The 18,364-nt window shown below is 36.7% G+C and overlaps 1 protein-coding gene across 1 annotated transcript in view; it reads left to right on the top strand.

Annotated features, from left to right (window-relative positions):
* Nucleotides 1-18,364, top strand: part of LOC145684912 (uncharacterized) — an 81,603-nt gene that overhangs the window by 28,828 nt on the left and 34,411 nt on the right. The window contains exons 4-6 of the mRNA XM_081757263.1: nt 9,841-9,876; nt 12,027-12,168; nt 13,184-13,248. Coding sequence (XP_081613389.1) covers nt 9,841-9,876; nt 12,027-12,168; nt 13,184-13,248 — 243 coding nt within the window. The remainder of the gene's footprint in view (nt 1-9,840; nt 9,877-12,026; nt 12,169-13,183; nt 13,249-18,364) is intronic.

Genomic DNA, 18,364 nt, shown 5'->3' with positions numbered 1-18,364 from the left:
CGTTATGTTAGGTCTAAGTACTTGCATCACTCATTTCTCCTGTAAATTTTGCATTTTTTACGTGCTTCTGGACCCCTTGTACTAAACATACCCCTATATATATATATATATATATATATATATATATATATATATATATATATATATATATATATATATATATATGGCCGGGTCCAGGATTTTCTGAGGGGAGTGCACCAAATAACTGCCAGAACATCTGAATTAAATTTGAGTTTTTTTAAATGCCTTTAGGCATCTGTAGTGTGAATGAGGAAATGCCCTGGAAATGCTAAGTATTTGCTCTCGGTCGTTCAACCTTCAGAAAATTGACCGAAACTATTGGTTTTGCAAAATCACTGCTAGCTTCTCACTTTAGGTAGGGTATATTTACAACGCAATACTTTTCTCAAATTTTGTGTCATGTTTCCGTTTCGGGCTTAAAAGAAAGCGGTTTTGCTAAACACAATAGTTTAAGTCAGTTCCTCATACACATCACAGATGCCTAAAGGCATTTTAAAAAAATTAAATTTGATTCAAATGTACTGATAGTTATTGGTGCACCCCCCTCAGAAAATCCTGGATTCGGTCCTGCATATATATATATATATATATATATATATATATATATATATATATATATATATAACAATCTAGTTCTCACTTTTTTCTGAAAATATAGGTGGAAGTATTTTACAGTTACTTATCATCTTTTCGGGTGCAGAATAATACCTGTTCAATATTACATAGACCTAGTGGCTTGTAGTATTGCCCTCTTCTCTCCCCCCCCCCCCCGCAAAGCTTGGACCCTCCCAACAAAAATTTCTCGATGTCCGCCTGTTCGAAACAATATCCATTTCACTCAATATCCTCTCCCTGACCCTGACCACTTGGATGACACTATTACTATTCCCATTCATATATACAGTAAAGCCTGTCTCTGACGGAATCGAAGGGAGGAAAAAAAAAAAGCTTACACTTATTAAAGGCAAAGTTATGTTATAAGTCATAATAATAAAAAGCGTGTAAATACATATAATAGATATACTGATAAACTAAAAAGTTATAGCATTTCTGTTAGCTATACAGTATTTATTTGTGCTATGAAGTAATACACTTAAAACTTACAATGAGCAGGAAAAGAATACTGTACACACGTTTCCTTTACCTTTTCTTAATAGTTAAGTGAGAGGAGGTTCTATATACTTTTACTGCTTAGCTGCACAATCACTTCAGCGCAATAAACCACACTAAATAGACCTCATTTCACCACATATCAGTTTTTTGGTACCACAAAATACCAAAGAGGCTACTGGCGCCATCACACAAGCATCGAAAACAACATATCCTATTGATATGCCACATTGACTTGATCCCTAGTCTTCCGTTGCAAGCGCTGCTATCGGCTGAAGGAAATCCACTCGCTTTCTCTCGCTTAGCAACAGCTGAACCCTTATTGGCTCAAAGCTTGGGTGTGTTAGGGTGTGAGCGTTAGTTCGCATTTTTGCCACGGCTCAAGTCATTTTGGCAGCACAATAGCAACCAAGATCAACTGAATAGAAGAAATACTTCCTAAGTTCATCTCTAAACTCCAATACAAGAGAGGTTTCTCCCCAGGATGTATAAAAAGCAACCGAATATCTACTAGGGATGGGCAAAAACCGGTTTTTATAAAAACGGAAACGAGTTTCTAGAAAAAAACGAAATCCGAAAAACCGGCATTTCGGTTTTCTCCAAAAACCGGTTCAGTTTTTCACCGAAACCGATTTCAGTTTTCTCCAAAACAGTTTCGGTTTCCTCCAAAACCTGGTTCGGTTTCTCACCAGAGTAGAGTTTCGTAGTTCTCCGAAAACCAGATCCTTTACAACAAAAAACAGTTTTGTTTTTAAACATATTGGTTTTTAAGCATATCGATTTCGGCTTGCACTTCCTTTCTATGAGAATTTAAACATGTTTTTGAGCTTCTTTCACATGTGTTCTCGACACATGTTACAATGCCGTAAAATCAATATACCGAAACCGGTTTCGGTGAAAACCGAACCTGTTTTGGAGAAAATCGAAACCGGTTTCGGTGAAAACCGGTTTTTTGAAAATTTTCAAAAATCGGTTTCGGTGTTCCTAAAAAACCGGATACCGAAAAACTGGTTTTCGTGCACACACTAATACCTACATTAAACGCACCAGTAATAAATTAAAAAGAAATCACATCTGACGCAAAACCTGCAGGGGAAGAGAAGGATAAGCATTGATACCGTACTTTCAATTACAAGATCTTTAAAAAAATAATTTTGGAAAATACTGAGACAAATATATTGCACAGCTACCTATTCAAATCCATCACACAAAATTGAAAACTAACCCCTTAAGTGTGTTTTTACGTAGTACGAGTCTAACCGAAAAATAAGCATTTTTCTCCAAAATAATTCATTTTAGTTTTTTTCTTTCTTTTTTTACGCCATTTTATTCCGAATACAAATTTCCAGATCATATGGAAAAGTTATGAGAGAAAAACTGTAAACACTGCAACCAAAGTTTCTAACGCTTAAGCAACGCATTAGCGTCTTTAGACGGGAACTTCTATTTGCAAGAATGATATATTACAAAACTAGCATATATTACCCGCTTCGCTGGGTTGAAATGAAAATTTAAATGCACAACTCCATATCTCATGTGTTTAATACCCGTGAAATATGCTTGCAGTAAATGTTAACATTATATCGCCTGTCATTTATGTTAACCCGCCGAGTGACACGGTCATGCGGGTTGCATATAAATACGTTTATTTTTACCTATGATGAACTAACAAAGGATTTGTACGTTATGGACACTTGAATGGTCAATTATCTCAAGACACTGGTAATTAAAAATTAAAGTGATATGATAAAAACCATCTAGGGTCCAAATCCTAATAACCCCCCAAAAATGAAAGAAATTGGTTCAGCCGTATTAGCGTGATGAGGGAACAAAGGATTTGTACGTTCTCTTTTATATATAAGATAACGCGTTTTTGGACGGGTTAAAGTACAAACTGTACATATCTTGTAGCGTCTTAACCTCCCGTACGGCACAAATTGCAGCTTTTTCACTCGATGGCTGCCAAATTTACTAATGTTCCAGTACATATAACAAACCACCAGATCAAGTAACAAGCTGTATTATCCACCACCAGCAAGATCTCACTGAACTCGAGCTAAACTCGAAAAATCACGATCTACTATTAAGTGACATTACCACAGACGAAATCAAAGTCGCTCTTAGGAGGAAAAAGAGCACGGCTCCTGGCCCAGATAACATTAAGACTATACACCTAAAACGAGCTTCTGAAGAATTCTTGACTAAATTTGCCGAACTATATGCCGCAAGTTATAAAACTGCCTAAACTGGCTATGTATCCTCTTCTTGAAAAAAAGAAAGAAAGAAAGAAAAGAAAAGAAAGAAAAAAATACCATACTATTTTAATACCTAACCCTCGAAAAAGCAATACGGATTTAAAAAATCATTGTCCTATAGCTAACTTTAATATTTATACTTTCAAAATTTCTAGAAAATATAGTGGTTTCCGTCCTCCTTGCTTCTGTGTTCGTATCCCTGTCGAGTCTAATAATAATCAAAATTGTCAGAAAGAGAAAATAGTCAGGAAGCGACAGAGTGCTCCATTCTGATGCAAGGAGTCCCTGATTCGATTCCAGCCCATGTGAGTTTGTGGTGCACAACGTCGTATCGGTTGGTTTTCCCGTTTTTTTTTTTTTTTTAGTTTTCTTTAGTTTTCTCCGCACATTTTTACTTCACCACTTTTTCATGTTATTCACTTCTCTCCTGAGAGACTCGAACCCCTTATAGGATTCGCGCCTTGCGATCGCCTAAGACCTCTCGACTCGAGTACACAACACGAACGCCACTGAGTCACAGTGCCGTGCTCCATGTTATTATTGAATTATGTACCTAAAGAAAATATAAGTAAATAAGTTAGAACTTGCTTTTATTAGTTTAACGTCCCACGATTATCCTCTGGGACTAAGGGAGAACGGTGATCATGGAATGAATGATAGACGGTGAAATGAAGAAAGTGAGAGAAAACGGGGAAAACTTGTAGGAAACCCACACGTCCGTGTTTGTTCAGTACAAAGTCCACTTGGTGCGTGTTGAGATCGAATCTGGGGGCACGATGATTCAGTGGTAGAACGCTTAGCTCTAGTGTGTGGGATCCCAGATTCGATCCCCGGCCAAGTAAGTTTGTGGTGGAACAACATCATGCTCGTAGATTTTCTCGGGGTACTCCCGTTTCCTCCCACTTTATTTCATCATCATTCACATGCTTTAATTATAGAACGTACAAACCTACGTCCTTCCGAAAATCTCTTTCGGAAGGGCTTTGGTACAGAGCCGCCGTCCTGCCAGTCATACCAACGTGATTTTTTTTCTTAGCTGAACCTAGATTTTATGCTCTTTCCACCAGGAGAACTTTCTGTCCTGCTGGACGTATATAAAGTACTCTAATTTATAGATAAACATGGTAGGACTTTTAGGACATCACGTCCTGTCGTTCTGCCGTTGTACGTTCTATCATTACGTCTTCCTTAGTCTAACAGGTATAATTACGGGACGTTAAACTTAAAGATTTCATTTCAAAGATTTTGAAATCGGAGACCCTACACACCAGTGATGAGTGCTTTACCACTGAGCTTCCGCGGCTCTAATAAATCACCAATATATAGAGCTAAAGACGAGAGTCAACCCCTTTTGATAACAAATACAAAACACCAAGAGTAAACAGGAAATCATTCGTAATGCACACATAAAGAGGATATGAGGTAATAACACGGAAATGGAGTTGGAAAATGTAGGTTGTATAGTCACAAATCACTTCCTCTTCTTTCCGTTGTTTGTGACATGTTGACCGCGAAAACTTTAATCCACAGTTTGTAAGATATTTGATTTGTCAGAAAATATATCAATATCATCAAAAATTAACTAGACCAAGGACTCCCAAACTTTCGGAGAACGTACCAACGTTTATTAATCATAGTTTCCATGCGACGAAACACTTTTGTACACATTTATATATATATCAGGGGTGCCCACAAGGGGGGGGGGGGGCTATAACGCAAACTGCGTCATTGAAATATTTAGTCGGGTTAAAAAATCTATATAAATATCTTTGAGGGGGTGTAAAAATTAATCGAAAAGTTTTTTTTTCATGGAAGAACACCTACGGATAGACAATTGAGGGGGGGTGTCATGGACATGAGGGGGCACTACTATATATATATATATATATATATTAGGGATGGCCACAAAGTTCCGGTTCCCGCGGAACCGGTTCCGCGAGGAACCGGTTCTTGGAGATCCGGTTTTCAGAACCGGTTCTGGAACCGGTTCCGGACCTGGATCCGAAAACCCTGTTCCAGAACCGGATCTTAGGAACCGGTTCCATACCTGGATCCGAAAACCCGGTTCCAGAACCGGATCTTAGGAACCGGTTCCAGATCTGGATCTGAAAACCTGGTTCCAGAACCGGATCTTAGAACCGGTTCCAGATCTGGATCTGAAAACCCGGTTCCAGAACCGGATCTTAGGAACCGGCTCCAGACCTGGATCCGAAAGCCCCCAAAGACCCGTAAATGAGGCATAAAGATCACCTTCAAAAATAATGCAAAGAGGACCATGCGCTTGTGCCTTCCTCGCCCAGACACGCTTGTGCCCCCAGAAAAAAAATTTTGGTCCACCAGTGGGTGTTTAGCCAAATGAGTTGGCCAGTTTGCCTGTTTAACCAATGAGTTTGCCAGTTACCCAGTTTATTTAGCCAAATGAGACAAGCTGCCGCCGCCTGGGCGCCTGCCTGTCGCTTCCACCATTTCATCTAGCATACTGTTCACAGCTTGCCAGCAGCTCGGGTTTAGCGTAGGGATGGTCACAAAGTTTCGGTTCCAGCGGAACCGGTTCCAGACCTGGATCCGAAGAACCGGTTCTAGACCTGGATCCGAAGAACCGGTTCCAGACCTAGATCCGAAGAACCGGTTCTAGACCTGGATCCGAAAAAACCGGTTCTAGACCTGGATCCGAAAAACCGGTTCCAGACCTGGATCCGAAAAACCGGATCTTCTAGAACCGGATCCGTTCAGACCCGAAAACCGGTTCCACTAGGAACCGGTTCTGGCCATCCCTAATATATATATATATATATATATATATATATGCGAGTATATAAAGTATTTTTAAGGAGCGTACTTCGATTTGGTAACGGAAGAACAAGTAATCTATATTATGTGCTTCTAGTTCTATGTAATGATATAAAATGAGAATTCCACGACAGGACTGGAGAGCTTCATAACAACAAATTAATGAGACAGTTGAAGTTTTTATTTGTAGTGTTAGATTATTTTTTGGATCAAAAGATCCAACATATTTCAATCAAAAATTTCCTTGTAGGCCTTATATCTGGAGAACTACATACAGTGTACCCAAAACCATACTATCACTTAACTCAGTATGATGTCCTTATTCCGTAAAAAATAAATAAATAAATAAATAAATAAATAAAAATAAAAAATAAAAAAATAAAAGAAAGAAAGAAAGAAAAAGCACAATTTAGGGACCGTTCAAAAATTTTGCGGACTCTGATCCAAAAACTAATTATTGACCAAGATCACAATCTTTTGATGCATTTTATTGGATCGTTTCTAAAATTCCTGTTCTTAATGTAAGAAGATTTTTTCAAAAGATGCATCCGAAATTATAAATTGAAAAAATGAAATGAAATCTTTGAGTTTTACGTCCCACGGTTATGCCGGTTAGGCTAAAGGAGACGGTGATGATGAGTAATGAATGAAATGGTGGAATGAAGAAAGTGGGAGGAAACGGGAGAACCCCGAGAAAGCCCACGCACACGGTGTTTGTCCACCACAAAGTTCACTTGGATTTTAAATTGAGTTCGAAGCTAATTTCAAAAGAGACCTTTCACAACGAGAGAGGGGGGCTATACGGTGGCTCAGTGATAGAGAACTCATCTCTGGAGTGTAGAATCTCTCGTTCGATGCCAGATTGCGCCAAGAGGGCTTTGTGGCAGATAATCAACGTCTGCGTCGGATTTCTCATTTTTTTTTTTAGTTTCTTTCCACTTTCTTCATTCCATCATTTTATTCATTATCATTATATCTGTCTCCTTTAGTCTTGGAGGATAATCGTAGGGTTAAAGTCGAGAAAAGGAGAGAGGGCGTGTTTTTTTAAATTTTATTTTATACTTTAAAATGTCGACATGTTTTTAAAAAAATTTCGTGGCACTTTATATCCGTATGAAGTCTCCACTTACAGTATCAAAACTTATTTTACTTCAAATGAACATTCTACTTAAAAATTAAAGTAGAATAAGTTTGAACTGAACGTCGAGTCTAAGCTCAGTCATATATTGGCCAGAAAACACGACAACCGAACCGAACGAAGTGCAGTATTGTGAGAAGTGCAACCAAGGGCGCCGATTTCTGTAATTTTTTTGGGGGGGGGGGCGTTCATAAAAAAAATGTATATAACAATACATATAACAATAAAAAATACATATAAAAATATATATTTATAATAATACATGGGGCCCACATGAGCTTTGGCGGGGTCCGGGCCCCCTCGCGCCCCCAGGATCGGCGCCATTGAGTGCAACGAAGCTTCGTACTGCATATTCACCCAAGCATGTGCTGGAAAAAGGCATTCCCAAATCCCAATGAGACTGACAAACATAGTCAATCCACTCACGCCTCTCTTTCCACATCCTTTCCTACCACTCTTTGCTTCGGCTTCTCTGGTCTTCCTCTGGCCAATAAGTTGTCAATAAGAAATGGTCAACTGAATTGTATAATAGTAACAAATAGTAACTAGAATTGAATTAATGGTAACAATTTATCTTTTTTTTTCAGTACAAGAAGTCATAACTAGTACTTTACCTTGCATAGGTTTCAGACAATAAAGAAAGAAAACTTAATTGAAGCTGCCTGTTAAACTAATTAACAAACGGAGAATACAAACTATAATAAGAATTTTAGGAATGATTCAAAAAGATGCATCAAACGATTACGATCTTGGCCAAGAATTAGTTTTTGAATCAGGAGTCGCAAAATTTTTGAACAGACCCTAAATCGAGTTTTCGTATTCTCGTAGTAATATAAAATGTTTAATATAGAAGCCGGATGGCGATCCGGGAAACAAACCCTCTGATTTCCCAAAATGGTTCACGCTACGGAATATTGGTTGGTTGGTTCTATAGTTTAGAAGTAGAGGGTGTCCGGCAGCCATGTAAGCAGAACACTAAGACATGGGGCCAAGGTTATTTTTCAGAGTGCTATTTGAGTTCATTATATAAATACGTATACACCAGGCGCGCACTGAGCTTTTTTTTTTTTTTTTTTTTTTAGGAGGGGTCCAAGGTTTGCGGAGAGGGTTCAATAATACAAGGCACTATATTTGTGTAGTATTGAATCGGTTATTCTACAGCCGAAAAAAACAAGAAGTAATTTTTAAGAACTGACACCTATATTCTCACAAAAAATGGTAAAATTAAGTTGTTCTTATCAGAAAAGAAATAGTACAGATGATGAGGAAGATCAAATATTTAATATATATTAAAATTTCTTTCCTAAACAAATATAGTTTTATTAATAAAGTGTAGAAATGTACGTTGAGTTACGAGGTTTTTGGGGGAGATTGGACTCAGTGGACCCCCGTAGGTTCGCCCGTGATATACACCAACAAAGAACTGAACGTTTCAAGGAGTTGCAGGGTGTCGTCGGAAGGTACAAGCCACCTTCTAGTTACTTGGCTGAGGCGAAGGATGCACGTAGAGAGTATATAGGGTAAGATAATTTTTAATTGAAATTGGTATGTAGAATCAAACTGGATGGGAGGAAAAAGTATATTTGGGTGGAGGGAGCAGGATTGTAAATGTTGGGGTAAAAGGTAAATTTGGGCGGAGAATGGCAATTGAGCAATTGGTTTCAAGCCCTTGGGGGATTCAGACGTGGGTATTTTTCTTCATCCACAACATGTATTATCGCTCTGTCCTCACTGATGTAACCTCTCTAAATGTATTGTTCCCATCCACATTCGCCCTCGCTCTCGAAATATATTATCGTCCTCACCCTCGAAATATATTCTAGCCTTTACCTTCGAAATATGTTCTAGCCTTCGGCCTCACTTACTGAAATGAGGAAGACTAAGTGAGGATGAGGGTGAGGGCGCTCATCTCTGGGTTGGTTGGAGTTTAGCGCTCTTTTCAACTCTGAGGCTATATGAGACGTGGACTTACATCCAAACCACCATAGTGCGTTTAAATTTCAAACTTCTCGTACTGGGAATTGAACCCGAGTACTCGTGTACCAAAAGTGAACGCGCTAGCCACTAGACCAGCGAGCAGGGCTGCTACAGAATATGAACTACGATATTTCTACATTTTATGTTCCTTTAACAAATAGATGTGAATTACCTACCTATTCCTTCAAGTCTTCTAATTTATATTGTTTGAAAATAAAGCTGAATATAAGTTAATTTCTTTTATGAAAGTGGTAATTAGCCTATATGTTTATACCGGTATGGTACTTTAATGTATTTTATGATCTCATATTAAAACACACACTGCTGCTGCAGACAATGTCAATTTGCATTCCTCATTTTTTGTTAATATGGCAGACATTACTGAACTTGGGCAGCCCCTGCCTCAGATTGTCGAAGACTTAACGTAATATCTTGACTGTGAGGCGACCATACTCAACTACCTTCGTGTTTGTGTTACTAATTATGTACTAAGTAGCTATTGTACCACAATTACAATTTGAATAATATTTAAATATTCTTCTTTTACAGTGTACCTACTATTGTGCCTTTAGGGAGCTTAATATGGTAAGTAACATTTCTCCGCAAAAATAATATTAATAGACTCCTAATATTGCGACAGTACGTTCTAAATAATGCTAATAAAAATGTCGAATGCATGTAACTTGAAATCTATAGATTTTTGTAAGTAAATATTACGCAGAACTTTTATTTTTGAACATTTAATTTTCATTGGGATTTTTCTCATTGCGCCTACACTATAAGAAATGAGATGTTGAAACAACACAAAATGACTACCACTTTAGCGTGATACTTGTGTGTTAATTCAGCACCAAGCACATCGGCTTCCGAGCATACCAGAAATAACTCGTTACTACCTGAGAGAATTTGTATTGGTAATTATCGTTTAATATGAGCAAAGCTTTGCGAAATATATTTGGCACTTTTGCCAAGTAAAGAATAATGTTCTATGTTTCCTGTAATCGGTCCCAATAATATTGTTGTAAACCTGTGAATCGTCCGACAACAGTTACATAGGTAACAGTTCTGCCATCTTCTGTTTATACATGCTAAAACACAAGAATAACAGATAAAGAAAACAGTTGAAAGCAGACCGATTACAGAAAACATTGAATGTTATGAGCTACTTGCCATAATGCGAAATATATTTCGCAAAGCTTTGCACATACCAAACAACAAAAGACAACGCAAATACTCACAGCCAGTAACGAGGTATTTCTGATATGCTCTGAAGGCGATGTGGCTGGTGTTCAATTGACACACAAGTAACGTGGTAGTCATTTTGTGTTATTTCAACACATCATTTTTTACTGTGCACCTACGTGTTATTAGTTTGTTTTCCTACATGTTCTTTGATATGGCGAAGTAGTTAGAAGAAGATTAATTCGAATCTTATATATTATTCCTTATTTGCGTATTATGATAAAATAATGTACCGTATATAGCGTGTGCCAGTTAATAGTATTAATTTTATAAGGTAAAGTTTACTTGTGTTAGTAGGGATGCACACGAGACGAGTCGAGACACGGTTCTTCCAATATAAAATATACATTTTTCGAGACGAGACATCACTTTTACAGCACATTTTCGAGACGAGACAGCCACAAATCTTGTCTCGTGCGCATCCCTATGTGTTAGGCTAATTTATATCCCGAACATATGAATAACCTTTGTGTGCTCCAATGAATCCAGGAGACTGGCACGCCTGCAGTATTTTTATCTATCCATTTACTTTATATCTTTCTGTTTCAAATTACTGCAAAACTAAATATCTTTTGATTCACTTATGACATTCAAAATATTTAATTTCAATTCTGTTGCCATTATTTTTGAATAAATTAACTAGGATTACAGAAAAAAGCCAAACCAACAGTATTTCATATAGTACTTCGTTTTCTACGTATTTGTCAGCTAACTTGTAGATTTGATACCTGACTAGTGAAAACTCTCTATTGTTCACAAGTTCTTGTGAAACTTTTGAGAAACAGAAATTACAAGTACTTGTGACATTCAGACTTGTAGCTTGTGAAATAGTAGAGTAGGTATCATATCTTCCAGCGTTTCCACGGAGAGAGACGAGACATGGAAGAACAAATGGCCGGTGGACAGATAAGTATATTAGCGTCCAGCTGTCACTTTTCGAAATTTTTCAATTTTATTTTTAGACACGTATAGCGATTTGATATAGCACAGCATATCTATGTCCGACGCTACTATCTTTTTTTTTCTTTTTCTTTTTTTTCTTTTCTTTTCTTTTTGTTTTTTTTTACAATTATTAGTGATAATTTTACTTCGAGCTGGTCAATCGTCCACGTGGACGGGCCATCTTGATACTATAACACTTCAATCAATTTTCATCTTTGACCAATATTAGCGATAAAGTCGACCGGGCTCTATAGCTGCGACTGCAATATTAAAACACCTGCAAGGGTATACAGAATAGGATAGAGACGAGACATAATTTTCATAGTAGAGAACTTCTTATAAACATATATACTTTTGGAGACGGGACAACATTTTTATGGCACATTTTAGGCTCAAATCTCGTCTCGTGGTTGGGCTCAGCCCAATCCCTATTCATGATATTTGTTTTAATATTCTTTTGCGATATTCTAATAATGTAAAACTGATTTTGTGAGAACGCTTAAAAAATGCAATATACTGTAAACTGAAAATTCTATTATTTCCTTTCTCAGTTAGATGACGAAGGTCGTTTCAAGAAACACGTTTTGGAAAAGATTATTCGTGAAACTGTAAGCGACGAACAGCTAATGGAGAAGGCGATAACTGTTATGGAGATGTGTCATCATAAGATGTTTGATGTTACGCCAGTAAAAGGTAAGTTGAGAATTACAATTTTAAAGAGCAACTGAATATGCCCTATTAAAAATATTTTATAACGAAACTTTTGTAAGGACGTTTTGGTTGGCGTGTACACTCTTCAGTTGTTTCTTGTTTGCAATTGTGGTTCCCCTAAGCTTTCGGCTCATATTGCAGTAGGATTGTGGGTCCCATATTTTTTCAATCAACAGTAAACACTAAGATGTATATTGGAATTTTTAAAGAATTTTATAAGAGTTGACACCTTTGGAATGCAATTATGCTTTCTTTCAACAAGATGGGGCAACCTGTCACACTTCGTGTCCGTCGCTCTCACTAATTCACGACAAATTCAGAGAGGCAAGGACAGTCAATAAAGGATTGTGGGCACTGCGGTTACCAGATTTGTCTACTTGAGACTTTTATCTTTAGGGTAGTTTGAAGATTAAAGTGTACTCAAATATACCTAAAACATTAGAAGACTTGAAGGGCAATATTCGTAATAAAATTCAAAAAAATTGACGTAGCAGAGTTGCATAGAGTGTACAGCAACATTTTAAGACGTGCACAAAAGTACATTGATGCACTTTGAGAATCTTTCTAGCATCTTTGATAATTTTGATGAGTACAGATCTTTGCATTAATGGCATATGTGTGTATTTTTCTGTATCATCAAATAGTATTTATTTCCTTTTACTAAACCACTCATTCAACCTCATGAGAGGTTTCTCGTGGGCCACCCTGTATATGCTGAATTTCTTTATATAGTGTTTAATACGATTAAAATATAAGTTTTATATATAAACTTTTTTAAACTTACATTGAGAACTAATTGGTCATTATTGAAACTAAATGAATATAAACATTACAATAGACAATAACTTATTTTCCTGTCCGCATTTTCTAATGTTGAAGTAACATTGGGGAGCAGAGAACACTCCTACGTGTGCACAAATTCCTTTGATATTGCAACCATAGCTTTTTACAGGTGATCAGTTATTATCAGCTAAATTGAATTTCATTCTTATTTCAGACTCGGACAGAGAATGCCATTATCCATATATGCTAACCAAGTGTATGTTGGGACGATTAGCCAAGGTAAGTCTTAGTAAGTAAACAATAGCTTAAATTCAATAAAAATCGAGTCTTCTTTACGAGATAATATTTTCGAATTAATTCCTGTTACATCCGATATAGCTAAAGCTTAAGAAGCACTGTAGCATTTCTAATTAGTTCAATACTATTTTCCTTTTGAAAGTATTAGAATGTGAACAAGATCCTCTTTTATTTCTTAACTCTGGAGTACTAAACCTTGTTTGTTTCAACGTAGTTAGTAAACATTCGTAAACTTTACTACTCAAATTTATTTTTTATGGTATTAGGGTTTATATTATTATTTTAGAATTTTATAGACAACAAGATTATATATCTTTGGAATAGTTTATTTACAAGATCCTATATAACTTCCTAACAGTATACCTGAACTACAAATATTACGTCATAAGGAAAAAATCCTTATGTGAGCAAATTATTTTATTGATATTACAACTGTTTAATTGAAAAGAATAAGAACAAAGCAACTAACAGACAGAACATTATGCAGACAAATTTAAAACGAAGTTATTAGGTGGATCGTTGGAAAGTGTCATCCATTTGTTTCTATTTCACTACCGGAACTTTCTATTTCAAAATCTGGGTCGGTGTCCGTGTCGTCTGTATCAAGGATGTTATAAAATAGAAGATCTGCCTATACAACAAAATCGTGAAGCCATATGTTACAGTTTTGCCACCCCCACTCTGCCCACTCAGCTCAATAAGATCGCAATGTTTTGAGCCAATATTCATGGCGGAAACAAAAGTAGCCGATCAGACGTGCTGATGCTCTTTTTTTTCTTTCTTTTGGCTTCATTGAGTTAATAGGATGAAGATACATATAGGCAGATTCTCTATTTTATAACATCCTTGGTCGTTATCTTCTATATAATCATCTTCTAATTCATCTTCTTCATCACTTCTTTCTTCATCTAGTTCTGTCGTCATCATCAGAAGTTATTATCCAACAATCATCTTATTCGTTCATTTTCACGTTCTTCCTCTCTATCAGCCATATTTTCTCGAATAACAGAGACAAGCAGTAATTAAAGTATTATGAAACTATTTTCGGAATATAATAGTCTGAAACTACTTTCTGAGGTTAGAAATTATATAAAAGGTAACCAAAGTAAATTCCTAAAGAGTCGCTCAAACGTAATTACAAAATCTTTGTAAAAATTACAAATAGACGTTCAGCACAAGTGTAACACAAGCGGCAGACAAGACTCTCAAACCAGAACTGGTCTCTGTAATATAAGTTAGGAAGGTGCTACGAAGAGGGGATCCTGCGTATATAGATACAGTTTTCGGCAGAGACGGCAATGTTGGTCGTGCTGTTTCGTAAAATTTACGACGGATTCGTAATTGCGGATTAAGTAACTACCTGAAATATTCGTCCTTTGCGCGTGTAGAATATAGTTTATGGAAAATACGTATATATATATATATATATATATATATATATATATATATATATATATATATACAGGGGCGGATCCAGGGTATGATCAAGGGAGGGGCTAAACCATATTTTGCCGTTTTATCCAGTGTAGAGCAGGATTGAAGCCCATTTTATCCAGTGTATATCCGAGCGTCAAGGGGGGGGCTATAGCCCCTATAGCCCTCCCCTTGAATCCGCCACTATATATATATATATATATATATATATATATATATATATATATATATATAAACCTCCCCCTTTCTCCCTTAGTATGCCTATTTAAATCAAAATGAAATGGTAAAACTTCAGCTTGACACAAGTGCTATGTTCAAAAATTCATTTTATACATTTCAACGATGTGGATTTATATTTATATTAGTTACTATTAGTAATATATTAGTTACTAATTTAACATACTTCACCATGAATGGGCGGGTTGGGAGGGTTTTTAAATTTACTATTGTTTAAATTTTCTGAAATCGCATAATTCACAAATATCACACTGGAATCGCTACCATGACTTTTACGTCTAACAGTATCTCCATCATGCTGTCTAATTACTAGATGAATTACTAGGATCGTTACTATGGTCAAAATGACCTCACAGCATCTTCAACATGGGAGGGATGGGAGGGAATTAAATTTACGAATGTTTAAACTCTTTAACTGGAACTTAACCCAACGCATCTGCACCATGGGAGGGTTTGGAGGGAATTAAATTTACTAAGATCTTTTACAAATAACCTCCGCTAGGCATCGAACCCTAAGCATACTCCACCATGAATGAATTACTACTGGAATCGTACCTTGATCTAAAAGATCTTAAAACCAGCATCTCACCACCATGCTGTCTAACTACTAGGATCGCTACAATAGTCAAAATGACCTCACAGCATCTCCACTATGACAACCTAGCCACTCAGTGCCTAATTGGGGATGCAAAGTTGAGTGCAACTAGGCGCCTTCCACTCACCATCTAGAATGAGTGGGACAAACACTGATATTAATTTGCGAGAGGTTTCTCATTTGGGGATAAATTAAATAACAATACGTCCACTTCGTTAAAATAAAAACACTGTATTTCGTTATGTTTATGAGTGTACTGTAAGATTTCAGAACGTTAGTAATGACGGATATTAAGATTCATTTTGCCAGACGAGTACAGAAACGGTCAAGTATTGAGCTTTTGAATACTGAATCGGTGCTACACATACCTGAATAAACTGGTGTATTTCCCTCGTTGTTCCGGCGTTGAACTCGGCTCCTTTAAGCTGAATATCCTAGCTGATGAAAGACGAAATGAGCATTGAAGTATGACTCCGTTCCAATGCTACTCTCTGCGTGACGTTCTCCGTTGTTAGGATGATTTGGAATATGAATTATTTTCTCCTCCTGTCATCTGGCTGATTCTCGAATAGAACTTGGTTCTCCAAACTCGAACCAAAGAATGATCACTGTAACTTGATCATAGACTCTACTATAGACTTCCTATCAAATCTCGAAGTACTGTCCACTGTCGAATCTCTACAAACTCTCAAAGGACTCTCCAAGGACTGTTTACGAACTCTCCCAAAACCTTCTCGTCCTCCAGTTTTGTTTCGCCTTGTCCAACCTCCGTCGTCTGCTGCAGCACGTGCAACACCGTTTTCACATGGAGAGACAAATTCCTTCCATGTGTCAAAACTCAAAATTGCAATCCTCGACACGTTCTGATTTCCCGATTCTAAGCAATTCTCTGTACATCCGTAATCTCATGAAATTCGTGAAATCTTACAGATTCACTTTATACAATTTCTAGAATCTGGCTAATGTGAGGATAGACACATTGTCAACATTTCCTTCCTACATTGCCAGACTCTCAACGATGACATTCTTGTACACATGTGTTTACAATAAACTGCTGACACAAACATTAGCAACTTTGTGCAGCTTGCATTTTACTCGCATATACAACATTTAATTCCCATAACCTCAATAAATGATTTTGTGACATAAACATAAAATAAAATCAAAATATACAAATTATTTTCCTCGAAAATCGAGTCCTGCTACAATATTGAGGACAAGAAAAGAACATATTGCTTTATGTTTATACATATATGTCTTTATATAAGATTGAGGAAATAGGGATACTTCTGTTTCAAAAAGCGACAGCACTAATTTGTATAAACTAACGTGTCTCAGCATAAATCAATTTAATACTTGTGTTTTGCCATGGTTACTAATTTTACATATGTCAAACTGTGATTTTTTTATAGCATAGTCAAAATTAAGTACGTAGATCACCACACGATTTTGTACCTGTGAAATATATCTGTAGTAATTATTACCAGTTAAGTTTCAATACTAAACATAGACATAAGTAACCTATATGTTAACGAAACTGAAAACTAAATAGTGTGGTCTATTATTATATTTAGAATATGAGAAGTCATATAATCTTTTTCAAAGCAAATATTCTTAACGTTTGGGTTTTAAACAGAGTAAAATCAATTTTAGGAAATCGATATGGCGAAATGTGTACTAACCTGACATCTATGATCCATCTTGATTCAGTTTAGTAGCTTTAGGAAGACATAAGATCTATCACGACCTTCGTCAAATTTGAGCATATACATATGCGATCAATATCAAATGAAATGAACAATACTTACAAGTAATGCTAAAGACAGCTAATAGAGGTCCGTTGAGTTGTTAATTTTTCAAAGAAGAAAATGCACTAAATCACAAAGAGAATCTCACATTAGAAATTCAACATTGCAGGCTAAATTAATATGTGAGAAATTATCATAGATAGACGCAGGGGCGGATCCAGGACGGACTTCTGGGGGGTTGTTGTAATACTGCTACTTAGGGCTACTTTTAAGAGCTCCAAACTCTGAGATGGGTTTTATTTACGTATATATAAAATAAGTGTCCTCTTCTGGGGGGCGATTGCCCCCCCTGGATCCACCCCTGGAGATCATTCCTTAATTTAGAATATGCAGTTAAAATTGATATTTTATATGAATTAAGATTCTTTTAATATCTTTTGTTTCTAAAACAATCAACTTCAAAATTAATCTATGTATCTATCTATCGATATATATATATATACAAGGGCGGATCCAAGGGGGCCTATAGCGGCTATAGCCCCCCCCCCTTGGCCCTCAGGTATACACTGGATAAAATGGACTTCAATCGAGTTTTACACTGCATAAAGCGGCAAACTATGGTTTGGCCCGTTCCTTGATCATATCCTGGATCCGCCACTGTATATATAAAAAATCACATAGAAAAATAAACTATTTATAATTTTTTTCTTTAGAAAATTGACACAATTTTAACTGTGTACGTAATATAACAAGAATCCAGTTAAATTTTTGTGTTTTGAAATGAAAATTGAAATGAAATCTTCGAGTTTAACGTCCCACGATTACGTATATGTTTTAGGATAATGGAGACGCTGATTATAGTAAATGATGTGATGTGATGTGATTTCAGTTTAGCGTCCCTTTCAGCAGCGAGGCTATATGAGACGTGGACCTACTGATTAACGTGGAATCCGAACCACATGAGCTCCCACCGGGAATCGAACCCGGGTCTCCCACGCCAAAGGCGCGTACGCTAACCGCTTAGCCACGGAGGAGCTCAGATTATAGTAAATGAATGACTGTGGAAGAATTAGTGGAATGAGAA

This window comes from Thermobia domestica, chromosome 5 (genome assembly GCF_964235325.1).
Source record: "Thermobia domestica chromosome 5, izTheDome1.hap1.1, whole genome shotgun sequence".
In the NCBI taxonomy this organism is placed as follows: Eukaryota; Metazoa; Arthropoda; class Insecta; order Zygentoma; family Lepismatidae; genus Thermobia; species Thermobia domestica.
Note: the sequence above shows the minus strand (reverse complement) of the source record. Positions and strands in the feature narration are given on the sequence as shown.